We start from the raw sequence: 18,870 nt of genomic DNA, 5'->3' as shown, positions 1-18,870 counted from the left end.
ATCATTTGGAAAAATCCTTAACTGTTGTGCGACAATAGATGTTTACATGTAACCTCAAGGCAGGTTTTGGTTTTGGAGGGATCTTTGTTTGTGTGGAGAGAGAAGAGAAAGGATGTCTTCAGGATGAGGAGGTCCTCATCAATTTCTGTCAAGAAGGAAGCCATTTTGGACGCTAGGACAGAACAATAAGAAAAAAGAAGACACCAAGGATCATCAAAGGAAGATCGTGAGCTTGGTTAGTTTTTGCTATACATAAAAATAGATTCATGTATAAAAGAGTTATTAAGTTAATTAATTGTAATTATTGTAAATGCCTGTTTCTGATTGTCTAGCAAGAACACGCCCTGAGATTAAGAGTCTTTTTATATAATAAAATTATATTATCTATTTGATTTTAAAGTTCTTAATTTGAACCCAAGTTATCTTTAATATTTGAAATTAAGTTTAAAAAACGATTAAAATTCTTTTATTTTATTTTTAAATAATTATAAAATTATTACAATACATATATATACATTTCATAAGTTTTCATAGAACAGATAATGGTTAAGTTCTCACTTATTTTAGAGGTTTGGTTCATATTTAATACATACACCCTTTGGGACTAGATAACCTGAAAACACCATATCTTGTTGTAAAAAGCGGCTAATTCCTATTGAAACTGGATTCAGCCTTAATGATTCTTTCAAAACAGCTCGTGCATATACTGCTGAGTTCAATATATCAGATGTAATTTTTGCATTAGGAGAAGGAAGCAGTTTGACTGCTTCAGCATAAAGCTTTGCTTGTACTTCTTTATTGCGAGAGAGGTTGTACATGAGAAAAGCAGTGGTGTAGGCCGTCTGTAAGAACAAATTGTTTTATAATATAAAACTGATTTAATATTTATGAAGATTAATGATAATTTTTTCATATATACCGTGTCAACTCCACCAAGTACTAGATCAGCCGTCATGGCATTGACATCTTTGCTGGAAATTTCTGGTGTCTGGAAAAATTTATCTACCAAACAGGACTTAGCATTTTCATCAGAGATTGTTGTACATTTGTCATTTTCAGCCTTTGCCACTTTCAAAGCATTTAACACAATCCTGAAAATTGTATAAATACAGAGTGCACTTATGCTGTGGTAATTAGTTGATAAGCTGATCTCAGCCAATTAGATTTTTAAAAAATAATTAATTTTTAAAATTTATTTTGAACGAAATATTAAAGAAATAATGCTTCATGCCTTATGTTCAACTCATCACCTAACAGATTTTTGAAACCAATATTAACTTTTTTGACTTGTTAAAAAAGGAAAATTTAACTGATATCCTTTTTATATTATCTATTGATTCCTTTGTGTATAAAATCTATTTGAATTGAGGAAGCTGAATGGATAAGCTCTTGGATTCAACTCTAATTTCCAATCTTGACTATGAGCAAGGAAATCATTATGGGCGGGGTCACACCCCACAATAATTTAAAAACTCAAAAATTTGGGAAATTTGAGAAGCTACTTCAAACTGCAAACATTGTGGTAAAACATGATTCAAAGATGTTGTCATACTCAAAATTGCTTATAAACCCTATTTAGAGAGATTAGTTTTCAAAAATGTTTAGGATAAGGGCCAATTTCAGGAATTATTCCACAGACCACTGGCCAGTTAATTTTTAGGCTGTGTCTCCTCCCCGATCAGTTGTTGCAACAACACCCCTCATTAAGAATATTAAATCAGTTATTTTTAGACAGCAGCCAGATTAAGATTCATTACTCCTAGCTATGGAAGGGTGGACTCAAACTCTTATAGAGCCAACCAATTACTACACTTGATTACTGACAATTATTTATTTAAACAGAAATTTTGCGAGACAATATATTTACCTTAGGCCTAAAACAGAATCAATTTTAGACTTCAACTTACTTTTCAATATATTCAAAGTTCTTCTCAATTTTTATGTATGATGGAGTTTTTATGATCTTCCAAATTTTCTCAGTGCTATCTGTAATCATGGTTTTGTGAGTGATATTCTCTGCTGCTTTCATTAATTTTGAAGGAACAGAATCTACTGAAATATTAATCTCATCAAAACTGCCTAATCTTTTACCAAAGATGAACATCCACATCACTGGAAAAAAAGACAGAATTTCAAAGAATTTTAAAATTTTTTATTTAATACATTTTAATTTATAATGACTTACATTCCAAGTACAGCCGTGATAGAAGAGGAAGGAAATCTTCAGATGTATAATTATTGGACAATGTTGTACTAACAAAATCATTTATTATTTCTTCCCCTCTAGGTAAAAAAAAACGAGCATCCTGCACACGAGCAATATGTTTTTGGAAAGTGCTACGAAGTCGCCACCATTCAATCCCATTTCTAAAGAAAATATTTAACTATTCACATTCATTTTCAATTGCAAAAACAAAATTAAGTTTGTTTCAAATTTTAATTTTTTAAACTTTATTAGAAAACCTTAAAACATAAAAAGAAAAGAGTTTATTAAGTAATGCTAGTTTTTAGGAATTCTTTAGAATGACATTAAAAGTAAAACTTAAATATCATATTTGTATAAAATATGACTGTTCATTAAATAAACTCAAAAGATTAGAATTATGTAAAAATTTTCAGTTTTGTCCTACAGCTGTCATAAATTATAGTTCTGTAAGGAATATATTAAACATAAGACCGAATTGGTGGAATTTGAAGTACCACTGAGAAAAAAAAAAGGATTAGAAGATGAAGTAGACTGAATAAATAAATGAAAAATGGGATTGGGCTTGCTACATTCCTTGAGAGCTGATTTGTAAAGTAGACCCAAGGACAAAAAATTATAAAAAGGTTTTCAACTATCAAGGAAATCCGAATGTGAAGGAAAGAAACTGGAATAAAATTTATACTGGTAGAAGATAGTTGACCGTATGAAGTAGATTGGAGAAAGATAGTCCAGGTTGCGGTCAATAAAGGTATCAAAATAGTAAAAGAAAACTATTTATTGCTAACCAATGTTTCCACTTTGCAGGGCTTCGTTTGTTTATTCATATTGGAAGAAGATAGTTGACCATATGAAGTAGATTGGAGGAAGAAAGTCCGGGTGGCGGTTAATAAAGGTATCAAAATAGTAAAAGAAAACTTATTGTTAACCAACGTTTTGTCCCACTTCGCAGGGCTTCGTAACGAATGAATAAATAGTTTTCTTTTACTATTTTGATACCTTTATTGTCTGCCACCCGGACTATTTTCCTCCAATCTACGGTCAACTATTTTCTTCCAATATGAATAAACAAACGAAGCCCTGCATAGTGGGGCAAAACGTTGGTTAATAATAAATAGTTTTCTTTTACTATTTTGATACCTTTACTGACCGCCACCCGGACTATCCTCCTCCAACCAGAATAAAATTTATGTTTGAAAAAAATTGAACAATGGAATGAAAAGAATATAAAAAGTTTTGAAATGAATCACTAAAGGCCTATGTATACCTGGAGTAGAACTTATTGTCTCGTCCATTGCCATAGAATGTGGCAAAGCTTTGTTTGGGTACTGCCTTGCACAATATGTTTATACATTTATTAAAATTTTATAGATTTTATGTTTTTATCACTTAGGAGTCTAACATTTATTTTATATTATTTGTTTAAAGTTATATATACGTTGGTAGTAGCCCTCCACTGTTATATAAATGAGGTCGGCAGAGACGATAGTGCATAAGGGCTAAATGACCCAACCTCTCAGGGTACTTGCCCTCATTCTTATATATCTTCTCTATGTCTTGGGCCCTGTAAGCATGTACCAAGTTTAAGCCTGGTGAAATCTCTTCACGAACTAATCCACCAAACTGTTCAAATCTCTTCGTACCTACATCATGGAGTCTGCTTGAATCCCAATCCCCTGCAATTTTAAACAAAAATTATAATAAATCGAATTAAGTTTATCTTAATGTATTTTTGATATTCTCAGTCATAAAAAGAATACAATGCTTATTTTAGTTTTAAAAAAAAGAAAGCATTATTGGAACAATAATAATTTCTCAAACACAGAACAAATTAGTAAACAAGTATTTATATAATTGTATATTCAAATGTAACTGTAAATGTATTTTACAAAGAAAATTTAAAGTATCCTTGAAATTTTTTCCATAATACTTGAAGGAAGACTTGAACCGTTATAATTCTCTTTAATAGATAGTATAATATCTTATAACCCAATTACCTTAAACTAAATAAAGGCTATAAATACTTCGCCACTATAATGATGCCTTTTATTTAATTTATTTTATAATTCAAACACAAATTATATTGTTTGTCACTTGATCATCACTTGAAATATTTGATTGATAAAAGAGTATTTAAAGCTTATTTCCTGTAGTATTTTTAGCTGTAAGTTTGTGATCACTATTCTATTGAAGGAGTTAAATCTTTTAAATTCCTAATTGTTTGCTAACTATGACAATATATTGATACATCAGTCTGACCAATAATAACCAGCTTAACAAACGATTATCTTTCTTTGAAGCCTGATGGTTTCTTTCTCTTTACCTTTGTCATTGTTTTGTATTTTTTGTCATGCATATTATTGTTATATTACATGTATAACCTTTCTAATGTTAATAGGTTACTGCTTTTCTAATATGTTTTCATCACATTCCTCTCTTAACTTTTTGTTAATTTTACAATAACCTAATAAAAATTATACCTAGAAAGCCTTATTATAAATCACAAAGTAAGATTTTTAGTATTTATCTATTGACTCCAAAGTTTTTATGTAGTTTTCAATATTAAATCAGTAGTGTGCAACCTAACAGATAATGTAATTCCTTTGATCACTTCAAGCATTATGTCTTCTTGAAAAATCTTTTATTGACTTTATGTACTAATGAAATACCCAGCATCTCACAGAATGTATTATATAAATATAAAGTATGTAATATAAAAATTATCTATCTTCTATCACTTTTTTATTTATTTATTTTGATTTGTAAACATTTAAAAAAAAAACAGGAACTAAATTTTACACTTCCAGTAGGAGATATCGCATAATTTGACTAATTTACAAACATATGGTACTAAGACATGTTCAGAACAATATCAAAATCAAGCTATTGAGTGTATAAGGACTACTTTACAATCCAAGTAAATAATTTTGCAATAAAATATCACTGTTAAAAAAATATGCAACTCACCCAGAAAGGGCATGTACTTCCAAGATGAGCCAATGATTGGTAAGCTCCTAGGACCAGGTATTTGATTGAATGGTTTTGGAACATCCTTGTCCTTGTGAAGAAGAGCTTGTGGACATAAAATTCTTTTTCCAATGATCTTCTGAACCAAAGCCATTGACTTAATGAACTGGAAAATAGCAATAAATTCAGAAGTAAGGCACTTTGGTCTGAAATAGGATTAGGCAAGGTCAGAATTAGTAAACAAAAGAGCTGACTGTGTCAAAATTAAGTTTATTTTGCTTTATTCACTTCCAGTCTGTCAGGGACTATTATTAGACACATTTTCATAAATCTCATTATAATACACTATTTAACATAAATACTTGATAACTATGACTTTTACTTTGATATGTTTTAATAATTTAAGCTTTCCCATTTGTCATGATAAAAAAATATTTATCATGAAAAAATCAATATATAATTATTCTATGTATAGAAAATATTACTCACATCTGTATGAAGTTTAATGGGTAGACTGTTGGAACAGACAACTCTTCAGGCTTTGAACAGAAGTTAGGTATTTATTCGGATTTATGGTAATTCAAATCTGAGTGTGACCCTACAAGAGAGCTGCTGAATGTATAAAACATCTACCTATATGTATATGTAGAAGGAAGTCAAATCATGAAGAAGATTGAGGGAAAAAATTAACTGATATACTTATAAGCATTCAAAATAATACTAGTTTTTAAACAAAAAACATCATTATTTCTTCTCATTACTTACAAATGTTATCACTTTTAATATTTCATGTATTCTTTCTATTCTATACTGGTTATACGGCCCTTCCCCGATCCAATAATTCAACTGGCATAAGGCACCACAACACCACCTGGACCCTACACATCACCTGCCACAAGGCAATTAAAGGAATTACAAACTACCAGATATACATATACCTACCTGTATGTTTGTATTCAATAACTTATTTCGTCAGGGAGGGGGGGTACGAAAAAAAAAAAATTCTATACTGGAAAGTAATGTGTTATTCTTATAATTAATTTTGCATCAATCAGTATTTGTCATTTCTGAAGAGGCCCTTGTAATCACACTTCCAATAATATCCTCATTTCATTAAAAATAATTATATTTTATCAATAACTTAAAATTGATCATCTGATTTAACAGATGCAAGACAGTATTGCATCAGACATCTTATAAATTTTATTGGAATAAGCCCTTTGAAAATCCAAACACCCCAAATACTAAAATTGCAATAAGTAAGAGTCATAATAATATATTGAACTTTAGATAAGGACATTGCATTCAATTCAGAATATGTTCATGCATGAGTTAATTATCCTCGGTGGCAGATACAGGAATTTTATGAGGAAGAGACCCTCATTTGACCTCATAATTCCATACACCTAAATGAAGACATCAATCTAAAAAAATATAATTTAAATAACATTAACTTTTAAATAACGTTTTCTTTTTCAATTCAGGTCATAATAATAAGAGCACTTGTATTTATATGTGATCAAAAAAAGTTGTCAACCAAAAAATATTTATTTAATAATTATGGACAAGATTATGTCATCCTTATTGTAATTTATAATCAAAATGTCTGACATCTCCCTAACATGCTGTCATGAGAAACAATATACAATTTCAGAAAAAAATATAATTCTACGACGAGTTATATTTATAATTGATTTTATAATCAATTAATATATTTTAATATTTATAATTGATTACGTGTAATACACAATAGATATTTTACTGGATTACACAATCAATTGTAAATAAATTTTTTTTGGAATTGTATTTTTTCGAAATTGCTATAGTGTTCCTGATAATGGCGTGATAGCAGAAATGTCAGTAATTTTGATTGTAATTAAAATTATATAAGAAATGCATTTTACAAGCCATAAAGTAGTGTTTTTTTGTTTTTTTTTTGATAATTCAAAAATAACAATTTAACTGGACAAAAGACTAATTTATAATCACTCAGGTAAAAAAAAAAAAAATTGCACCACCGAAAAAAAATAGAATACTGGCGATATTCTTTGGAATGCAGATAACTTAACACCATCATAGGAAACTTACATCCCCAAATTAAAAAAAAAAAAAATAAACTAGAATTAGCTGTCCATTTTAAGTCCACCCTATAAAATACTGATCACTTTAAATTTTCAACATATAAAATACTTTTTTAGGTAGTACCAGGAAATTTAGAAAAGATTGGTATCCTGATTTCTGATAGTGAACGGTAGGCGACGCTACTTCCGAAATACTCCTCACATAACTAAATATCTGGCCGAAGATTTTCAACTTTTTATCTCTTCCTATTTTTATTACATAATTATTGTTATTTATAGTGCTTTTGGAATTTTTAGAAATTGAACAGGAAGAACCTTGTGCCAAGGGGCACAGAGTTAGTTTCCCCTTTCCCGTAAGAATTCGTCATCAAAATTCGAATAACCTCGGGCGCCGTAAAAAACGTAAATGGCTGTCATTTTATTGATTCCACTATAAATAAGTGACTCAATTATGATGACGGAGTCTTAAGGGAAAAGAATTTTCAAACAATTTTGTTCGATTTCCGACAGCGTTTGGGCGCAAATCGTCAAAATCTATTCAAAACTCCAGTTTATATCTTCAGGGCCAGCCGGCTTGGAAAATCACTGATATAAAATTGGATTTTGAATGAGAACTATTCATTGAAAATCTCTAAGTAGGTTGAGCTGGAGGAGAAATGAAAGAGGTTACAAAGACGAATTCAGTAGGAACTTTATTCACCATTACCAAGGCCATTTTTGAATTATCAAAACTCTCGAAAAATAGGGAGTGTGTATGCTCTTGAACACCCTAGATGAATAAATTTTGTAAAATATTTAGAAACAAATTTCGTCCATAGATTTTCCGTGCTGTTATTCTAATTATAATTGTACACCTGTGTTAAAATAAAAATAATATTGAAATTAGTTAACATAATTTTCTGAATGATTTTAATATAATTTTTCCCAACACTGCCACAATTTACTATTTACTTTTGGAAATAAAGTTGTATTATTATTCCTTTTTGCCTTCCCTGGATCTCACCGTCTTGCTATACTCTATGTCCTTTCGTCGGGACCCACAGCGATTACCTGTAGGCTTGTCTACCCCTTCAACACCATAAGCAAATACCTTATGGAGAAGAGATTCCATTCCGTCAATTCACCTCCAAGCCCGCAAACCAAACCTATTGAACTTACATTGTTGGGGCCTTATGATGTCAACAACCTCATCTCTTAAATTGGTGTGAGAAATAATTATACAATAACACGTCGACAGTTTGTTTTTAATGTTACTTACTTTCTTCCTAATAAATGCCTGAGCAGCCGCGCTATCACAATTGCGGTACAGAGCGTCGAATGAACTAATACATAAGTTTAGACAGATTAACACCAAATTCAATATTTTGAGGAATATATTTGAAACGCAGCAGATCTTTGGTTTGAAATCACACACCTGAAAATTTGTTCAATGTCTTGAAACTGGAGTAGATTGAAGAATGCACTATTTATTATCGACAGAGCCCATTGGACTAAATCCTAAGGTACTATGGAAAAGGCCAACGTGTTTTATTCTACTTTGAAAATTTATAATTGTTTTATTGTTTCAATAATTTGTTTTGTTATTGTTATAATTGTTAAGATTAGAAAAGCACAGTATAAATGAACAGTAATAAATAAATAATACAAAAATACATAACGTAAAATTAAATAAATAAATGATAAAATGAAAAATAATGAGCTTATAATAATTTTAATGATTTGGTCCAAATAATACTCACTTTATATCGGGACATGTTTATACTTATCTCTAACTTTCCTTCGAATCATGTCTTAATCGAACGACCGCTAGATGTGCCAAGGAAAATATGTTTGTAAATGCGTAATCGAAACTAAGGAATTTAATTAGCTTGAATTGATATGGGACCAATTAGTTACCAAATCGCATAGTTCTTGAGAATTTCATCAATGCTGAATTAACATTAAACGTATCCAAATTTGTTCCTTGATGTCTTAAACGTAAAATTCTGGCATAAATTTTCAAAAGTAAGGACGGAATTTTTTTTTGTAAATCATTACTACATCCATTAGTGATTAACTGAAAGCCATATTTAAGTACCTGATAAATAAAATTTGGTTTATTTTAATTAGAAAATAAGATTATCTTTATAAAATATGACTAACATTAAAGATTCAGAATATATTTGAGAATGGTATTGGATTATACATGGACCAAAATAAGCAAAGTATTTATTGAATAACAATACATAGCAGTAATTAATGACTCAGGTGGATTGTATTGACATCAAATATCTTATATTATATAATGAATATCTAACTGTTATGCTTTGGCTGGGTAAACTGTAAGTCGTGTACGAAGGGGCTGGTGGTGTAAGATTGCAGGTTATGGCGGGTTTCCCTTGCTACATGTTATATTCCATCAGTCACCAAAACGAAGCGTTCTCTTAAGCTTCCAATCAGATGTGAGCTTCCCAAGCCTCCAACCAGAAATGTCCTCCCAGAAGTGAACTTCCTCAGCCTCCACTTTGATGGCTTCTTCTTCAGCTTCCATTTAGATGTATCTTCCCTCAGCTTCCACTTAGAAGTCTCTTTCCTCAGCCTCCACTTAGAAGTCTCCTTCCTCAGCTTCCATTTAGATTTCTCCCTCTCCAGCCTCCAACAATAAGTCACCTCCTCAACCTATCAGCTCGGGTCTCTTCCCAGAAGTGTGGACCAAACGTCTTTTTCCTTAGTACATCAATAAGTCCCCCTCTACGGTCCCTCGGATAGCGGTGTAGTCCCGTTCAGTGATTTTATTGGCTCATCGTATTTTTGAGGGAGGAAGAGACCAGAACTCCCCTTAGGTCTCAGTTTCCATCTTTTAAAACATAAGAATTCTTCCGTTTTATTATCGTTTATAGTATCTTTTATTTGCTCTGGTTGTTCGGAAGACCGAACCCCTGGCCGTTTTACTCTCGGGTTGGGTCTGTGTTTGAGCTGCCATCCAAGGTTCGGCCCCTACTCTGGGCTCCACAGTTAGTGATGTTAATTTAGGCGAATATCCCTTGGAGATTTTTATCTGCCGCTCCGACATAGACCCAGAGGGGTATCCTATTGTGGAATAATATTAAGCTAGACTAGGCAAAAGGTATTTTTAATATTGGAAATTTATTAAAATGTTACTTTTTTTCTTCAAATCGAAAATGACAAAAAGACGTACAATAGAAACGGTGGAAGAATACCACCAGAGTAGAAGAATGGGGAAGGAATTTCATAGGAAGAAGAAGCAACTAGAGGATCGCAGACTGACTGAATGAGATCAGAAAATTTATATCACCAAATAAATCTCAGGAGGAAAATCTTTAAACCAAGAAGAACTGCTTGGTAGCATACTCTCTGAGAAAACCATATCTCAAACCTGCCTGAGGCAGACGTTACCACCAACAGCTAGGAATGTCCTGTATTGAAAAGAAAATTACTGTTATGAAATTGTAGATGCTTAATAGATAGTAGTAAAAATGTAGCCCACAACGGTAGAAAATACTGCCCTGCTTTAAATGAACATAGCATCATATTAACCAAAAAAGTCTTAAGTTAATGCATTTATAATCGCTAAACAATTTACTTGGACTAAATTTACTGCTTTTTAAGACATAAGAATTGAGGAAATTATTGCTTGTACTGTTTTACAACAACTTTTAACTAAATGAGTAGTTTTTCTGATGGAAATGGTATGCAAATCACAAAAATTACTTCGCGGAATATATTTTGTTCTTTCTTGCGAGGGAACAATTCATCTTTATTAACTTTATTTACCATGTATCTCTGTCATTTTATACTCAAATTTTCGTACTCATCTTCAATTTAAGTCCAAGAGATAGTACTTATGTATAACAACTGCAGTTTTGAATAGAGGTAAAAAAAAAAAAACTTATGATTTTATTCTAACATTATATCATTTCTGATTTATTGATATTTGATTCAGTCCAGAAATACATTGAAATCTGAATGTCACATATTTTGCAAACTAAGAAAGACATGAGGTTTTCAATTGTAAGAAAGATTATAAAATCAATCTAAAAATCATACATAATTACAAGTACATTTTTCGCCACTAAAAAAACTTTATTATCCTTGATTTATAAGTTTTTATAAATCAAGTGTACTTATTTTAGTACATATTTCTTTAAATCTTTTTTTTTTTATTATTACAATGGATTTATTTTTTATTAGAATAATATAAACCTAAAGTGGGGGAATCTTAGTTCACAAATGTATGTATAGCGTGAATATTATGAGTTATCAATATTTACATCATGTTTCTTCTTTCAGAGATATTTATTTAATTATCAATTACAAAATTTTATAAAAGGACGTTGTTTCACAATATTTATCAATACACAATGTTCAATGTAATTTACTTCTTAAATTATATATAAAAAGAATCTTAACAATAATTTAAAAAAATACAATTAATAATATTGTAAAATAGAAACAGAACACTTTTAATATACTTAACATAATACCAATATTCTAAACAAGAGACGTATCATTCCTTAAGTGGGCATGCGACATAAGTACAACAACAAACAAAAGTATACTTTAAAAACCCAATCTCTTTCATAAGAGAAACTTTCCTTTAACCCTCATATCGCAATTGCCACCTTAATAATTGAGGAACTCGTTCATCATAACATCTATTGTGAACTGACCTTTTTTACTTTAGTGGATATTTTAGGGTTGATTTCATAGATCTTTGAAAGAATTTTTAGTACATTTTTGTTTTTAAAGATATAATGCTTGTACTAAATTATTGCAAATGGCACAGAGTTTAAGGTAAAATATTGTAATTAACAAATATTTTAATAATGTGATTTTTTTTCCATCATGTTTTACGACCGAGTGCCTCAATTTATATATTTAACAATGGCCTGACAAATAATTGGTATAGTACTAAATAATACCGTCCTAGCATATTGAGGTATTGAGAACCAGAGTGGATTGGCTATACTACATTTTTGTGAAAAATGACGATAAACTGCCAAAGCAGCCAATGTCATCCCATCTGTTGTCTGTATAAAGAATTTTATTAATTTAGAAAACATTCAAGAGAATAAGCCAATTGGACAGATTGTCTAATATATCTCAAGTTGGCAGTGTAACAGTGCAACAAGTGTGATGCTACTATGTATCTGATAAATGAAATGTGAGTATTCAACTTCTAAACTGATTCAAAGCAGTTGAAAAAATTATTTTAAAATTTTTCAAACGGTTTATCTCAAAATCACTGCTAGTGATATTGGCTCTCTCTCTCTCTTTGCCAATGCCTCAATTACTGGTAAATAATCGCCACAACAAAAATTCTAAGTAAACTAATGTATAATATAAACAATAAATGAGAAAATTTCAATTTGTTAACGTTATCTTCGCTTAAAGCCTTTAGTTTGAACGAGAATCACTGACAGTATTCCATACAGCAAGGTCAATACTCCAGCTGCTATCAGTTGATCAGAGACGTCTCTGAAAAAATATTTACCATATTAAACATAATATGAAAACAAAAATAAAATGATCATCATATAATAAATAAATTGACGAAAGATTGTAAAAAGTCAGTAAACCGCTTTTTATTTTGGTTTTTCCTCCTCAAGTGTTTGCTAGGACTGATAGCAACACTGCCCCTTTGCACACGCACTTTCCTACCAATATCCAACCTAGTTCATGATATTTTTGTTAACTCATTCCACCTCCATCTTTCACGTCAAATCGTTGGACCACATTCTGCTGGAAGGATCCATTTTGAGTCGATATATTATTGTACCCTGAAGTACCCCTATATACCCCGCCAAAGATATACATGATATTCAGATGATACCTCCAACGGATACTTATACTATTTATGAACTGGTTAAGACAACTTTCAATGTGGGACTTAAAGACTTTTCGCGAAGCAGTTTTAGCTTTCTCTGTTGTTTACCTGCGATCCATTTTGTCCCATACTGTTTTAACTTCAACTTCATTTATGTCCCGAAAGTTTAAAATATTGTACCTAATATTTGCGGTCAGTGAATCGTGAAGCGTATATTATGAATATGTTAGAAAAACAAATGGTTTCTACTTTGTAGGACGTAATTAGAGACCTTTAGAAATGCTATTGTTTCTGCTTGGCCATTTGGATAGATGTTTCCTAGTATTAGAAAAAATGCGCTACCAATACGTTCCTTATTTTTTTTTTACTATATGTGTACATGTCTGGAATATGTAGATCGTCGGTCTCTTCTAAGCCATAATTCGTTTTATTAGGGGCCCTTGCTTAGTTATTTTGTAAAGGGTGAATAATTCATTAGATTTTGTGCCCTATTCGTATATTCCCAGCTAAAATGCGTACAACCTCGTAAGAAATTGTGTTAAAAACCTTGCTAATTCGTAAACCCATAAATTTCTGGACACTTTTAGCATGCTTTAAACCGGCTGATTCCAAAACAGATACCCAAAGCTTTGGTAGAATAGCAGTTTCGTTCCAATTTTAGTTTGGCTGGTTTAGTTTTTATTCTCATGTTTACTGTTTCGTCTGTATTAATTTAATTTTTTGTAAAATTAGAGTGTTCTAGTTTTTTCAGTTCATTTGGACATTCAGTTCAGGAATTATATGTTTTTTCCTAAAACGATGTATTTTTTTAAGAATGGAGGAGGGAATTTTAATGCATTAAAGTTTGTTTCCACGGCCCACTATTCTAAAGTTCCCAACGTTTAGTTAGTTTTCAGTTTTATTTCTGGAAATAATCTGCTGATTGCTATCATTAAGATGTCATCAGTATATGCTAATCCATGTACGTTTTCTGACTATGCTAGGTCAAAACAGTGTTTATTAAAACATTTTATTAGATAGCTGAAATGTTAAACTGTTGATTTCATACAGTACGTGATTTAGTGAGACAATAACAGTTCTATTTTATTGTACTATCGTATCTCCTAAGAGGCCTTACGAAAAGTATTATTTATTTTTTATAAATTCCATTTGGCTTGAGAAAGTTTTTCTCAGTAAACTGGTATAACTGTCGTCTTGTACCTTTTTGCTTTCCAGATAGCTGATAATTCAGTAATCTCATTCTGAACACAACTGGAAAATGTTTCATGTCCTTTCCAACATTTTGAGGTGCTGTTGAAATCCTAATATTAATATAGTTGCTTGGATTATAGTTCCTCGATGCACTCTTTTTCATTCATCACGAGGTCCTGGACATTGACCTCCCATTATTATTATTATTATTGAATATTTATCTTTTATTTATGATCTTTCTAAGCCGTAATAATATTTACAAACTACCGGACCAAACAGCAGTTTATAGTTAAAAATAAATAAATAACATAAAAGGGAGTTTTTTATAGAGGAGAATGAGGGGGGATGACATTCCCTCTTCTCAATAATTTGAAAAATCGGAAATTTGAAATTGACCTACTTGAAACGACGAAAATCGTTAAAAATATTATTCAAAGAGATTATTGAACACAAAATTGCTCATTAACATAATTCAGGAAGTCAATTTTCCAAAATATTTAGGGATTGGACAAAATTGAAAGGAATACTTTCTAGACCTGCCGTAAGGATTACCCTTCTTCACTTCCAAAACGTTGTTATAGCAACGTGTCTGGTAAGCATGGTCAAGGGGATGGCATAACTCGACTCTACCTCAAAACAAATGTGAAACCATAAAGACCACGCCCATGAAAGGAAGGTTTACGTTGAGGTTAATGTCCGCCACTGTAATCTAGATTGAAACAGAAGGCAACCAGTGATTGGCTCTTACTGTTTCCCCACTCATCTGCCACTCCCCTGGAAGGCATATAACATAAAACAAAACAAATATGTGATTATTTAATTTCACTCTTAATAAAAGCTTTATAAATGCGGATGGGAATTTATTGCTCTTTGATTTTTGTAACATAAATACCACAACGCTTTTCTATAGCAGTGTTTCCCACGCTACCGCCCTCTAGTGGGCGCTGCAGCGATTCAGGGAGACGGTGATTGGCACAAGTGCATTTGGGGGGGGGGGGGTGGCGATGAATAACTAAAAGTTATCACGGTCAATAATATTACTGCTGAAGAAAATAGAGCCGAGGATTACTAAATTGCTAGCAGCACAGCCAGTTTGTCCTAGGGGAGAAGAAATAAATTTAAAGTTCATCCTTCTCATTAAGATGATCTCGAATGTTTTAACTTTTTTTGTATTACACTGTATTCTGAGTTCAATAAATAGTTTCATGATTTCAAAGTTCAATGTTTCTAATTTACACCTTTCTTTACTATATTTTTCGAAAAAGGTAGAAATATTTATACATATATATTTTCTACTAATTTCTATTAAAATTAAAAAAAAAAGAAATATTTTTCCTGAAAAGGGGGCGGTAGGATAAAAAAGTTTGGGAACCACTGTTCTGTGGGGTCTAACTATTAGGATTTATAGGCAAAAAAAAAATTGAAATGTTGTTATTCGTTGGATTATGAAAGAAATTAGCTGTTTTCATCGTTTTTGGGACTGATAGAAATACGTTTCCATGTCAAGTTTAGGCTCCTATGTTGTACTCACTGTACTATGTCTTAGTTTTTGGTTAATTTTGAAACAAAAATTAGATTTTGGAAATTGCACCGCTTACAACATACTACTGAACCGAATTAATCAGTTGTACTTATTCGATGCATTATTTAATGCTATTTAATTTGTTACACCATAGCTTTGCATAGTAATATAATGCCTAATCCTAGTTAAAATTATTTTTTTTTAAAGAATGATAGATTTATTTATTGATAGATATTACAATCTGCCACACAGTTGTGGGCAATAGGTAATAGTGATGAATGATCTCATACATACTTAAATATAAAAAAGAAGGAAAAAAAAAAAGTAAATAAAAAATAATAATAATAAAAAAAAAACTCTTAAAATATATACAAACAAAAGAATAGACAAGATGAACAAAATCAAACTATCTGTATGAAAAATAAATAAATAAAATAACATAATGATAAAATAATATATACAATATTTACACAATCGACCTGAGGATCCCTGAGCTCCCTCTATCCCCCACGTGTGAGGGGTAGAGCAGAGCTCAAGAGATCCCAGCGCAAAAATTTTTTAGCAAATTAGTTTGTTATTTACTACCACCAGGAATATAATTGTAACCACATTATATTATACTTTACCTTAGAAGACAAAGTACTTTCGAAAAGCTGTTGAAGCTGCTGATACCCAAGACTGCAGTGACCACGGCCAAGGAGAAGATGACCGCACCGCCCACCCTGTGGTAGGGCATCACAGCGGCTCTCTTTTCGTCGTCCAGCTTCGGGTACAAGAAGCTGAAGAATCCGATAAACCACTGAAAAAGAATCATATTTAGTGCGCATTTTAAGATTAGTTATATTCCTTTTTATCGCTCAAAATGCCTTTCAAAAAAAAAAAATTCTCAGTAAAACCTTATGATGAAATACAATACTATATTGTACCCTGGCGAGGTAAGCGTCACTTTTATAAAATATATACTTAGGCAGCACATTCCAACAATTACAAGATTTACTTTGCACCCAAAACAGTCATTTCTTCCTTTAGATATATACCCAATGCATCATTTTCGAAAAAACTATCATATTTCTCGCCAGGGTTCAAAATAGTAAAACTTTTTTGTGGTTCTAATAACTACGTCTTTAATAAGAGTTTTCAATTGGGACCGTATATATGACAAATGCATAATTGACAATATTTGATTGTTTGCAATACATCGTATTTTCATTTTATTTTAGGCTTACTGTCTGTTATTACTTTTTTAAACTCTTCTCTGGTCATTTCTGATATACGAGGAGTTTATCTGCTAGGTTTTTTTTGTTTTTTTAAAACTTGTATTGGAGTAATACATTCTCCAGCATTCAAGGGCAATAGGTATCAGAGATGTAAGAACACACTCATATCATGTATACATATTAACTAAAAATGAAAGGTAAATGCATAGTAATAATGATAAAAATAAAATAATTGAGTATAAACTAAAGTGGATAAAAAAATTATACATACACATCATAAATATACATAAGTGTCTAAATGAGTTTGATAGAAATAAGAAAAGTAAATAATTTAAATAAAGTAAAAAAAAGTCCTTTATACAACATTTACATTGTTCTCAGGGAACTCCCAATCAACCTTCGGAGGGAGGGGGAGGATGGAAGAGGTATTGTGTAAGAATGAATGGAGCTGGATAGGGATTGCACTAGATGATTAGGATGATGAGTAAGGTTTTGATGGGAATTTAAGAATTTGGATGGCATGAGATCAAAAACAAAAGAGATGTTACGGTCGTGATGAAGAGTCTTGTTTGTAGCATAATAAGGGACATTGGCTATTGTTCGTAGGATTTTGAGATTAAAGGATTGAATGCGTTTGATGTTCGATGGTCCAGCTACCCACCCTACAGGTGCAGATAGGTATAAGTATGGTCTTGTAAATTAATAGCTTGTTTTCTATTGAAAGACGAGAGTGTCTGTTTAGTAATCTGTATAGCTGTCCAAATCGTCGGTTATGTTTTTGTCTTTTCAGTCGGGTATGTAGATTCCATGTAAGTATTTTGTCCAGAAGAAAGGCAAGATTGGTTACTGTTTCTGAAGAGGAAAGAGGTGTGGAGGAAAACGATTGTTGGGGAGGATTTGCGCCGGAGGGTGAAAGTGATATGCTTTCATTTGGATTCGTTTACCTGAAGCGCCTATTATTGCACCATTCACTGATCTGGGTAAAGGATTTTGTTTACAATAAAGGAAAAGTAAACCGAACCAGGTGTAGACTTGATATCTGAAATGAACCTGACCTTACCTAGCGATCTAATTTATTTTACTCCTTGTTAATATTATTTTTAGGCCTGACTTTTTCTTCCAATACCTATTTTTATTTTATTTCTAAAATTAAAAATAATTGCAATGTGCAAATACTTTTTCTATACAGCAAATACTGCTTTTAAGTTTAATCATCTTATAATAACATAATTGTCTTTTTGAATATGGATGAAATAGTGTTCCCTCCTGTTAATTTGTTGATAATGTTGATTTAGTAAAAATTGGATGTGCAAATACTTTTTGCGACAACTGTGTGTATTCCAAGTCCACACTAGCTATTACCTGCAACGCGAAGAGGATGAAAGTAATCAAGCCGATGACACCATGGAGTGAGAAGGTCCGGCTCCGTTCGAAGACAGCAATCAAAGCCACTACTGACGTAATCATGGCTCCTGAGTTTACTGCCATGTGGAGCATCTTCACGATTAGTCTGTCGACGAAAGTCAACACCCGAAACGCTGAAATTGCTGTAAGCAAAGAGCTCATTAAAATTTATCATACGATTTCGGCGGTAATTATGATCCTTCACATTACACAGTGAAAAGAGTAGTTTAATATTGGACTAAGCAGCGTCTTTATTACAAAAATTTTTAAGTTGTTTTAATAATGGAATGGGAAGTGATCGCATAGGAACTTGAGTAGAGAGAATATGGGCGAGCTGGGACATTTTTTTGTGGAGGGAGTTCCTCGACTTGCCACCAGAGCGCTGTAGGTTCAGACGGTGACCGCTAGATAGCAGCACCATCGCAGTAGTGAGAATACGGGCGAGCTGGGACAGGGAT

The 18,870-nt window shown here is 31.8% G+C and overlaps 2 protein-coding genes across 3 annotated transcripts; both read right to left on the bottom strand.

The window, feature by feature from the left end:
- Window positions 1-593: 593 nt before the first annotated feature.
- LOC106682761 (Cytochrome P450 302a1, mitochondrial) lies at window positions 594-5,965 on the bottom strand (the record flags this gene model as incomplete). 2 transcript variants are annotated; one of them, XM_067044845.1, is given in 7 exon segments in its annotated part: window positions 594-842; window positions 920-1,091; window positions 1,908-2,112; window positions 2,186-2,367; window positions 3,642-3,879; window positions 5,171-5,336; window positions 5,660-5,965. In XM_067044845.1, coding segments are annotated over 6 exon segments (1,200 nt in total), but the record flags the coding sequence as incomplete, so codon positions are not given.
- A 5,974-nt stretch (window positions 5,966-11,939) lies between these two features.
- LOC106682801 (transmembrane ascorbate-dependent reductase CYB561) lies at window positions 11,940-18,555 on the bottom strand (the record flags this gene model as incomplete). Its single annotated transcript, XM_014423859.2, is given in 3 exon segments — window positions 11,940-12,729; window positions 16,418-16,590; window positions 18,371-18,555. Coding segments are annotated over 3 exon segments (458 nt in total), but the record flags the coding sequence as incomplete, so codon positions are not given.
- Window positions 18,556-18,870: the final 315 nt, after the last annotated feature.

The sequence above is a fragment of the Halyomorpha halys genome, unplaced genomic scaffold (assembly GCF_000696795.3).
Source record: "Halyomorpha halys isolate HHAL.00 unplaced genomic scaffold, Hhal_1.1 Scaffold441.1, whole genome shotgun sequence".
In the NCBI taxonomy this organism is placed as follows: domain Eukaryota; kingdom Metazoa; phylum Arthropoda; class Insecta; order Hemiptera; family Pentatomidae; genus Halyomorpha; species Halyomorpha halys.
Note: the sequence above shows the minus strand (reverse complement) of the source record. Positions and strands in the feature narration are given on the sequence as shown.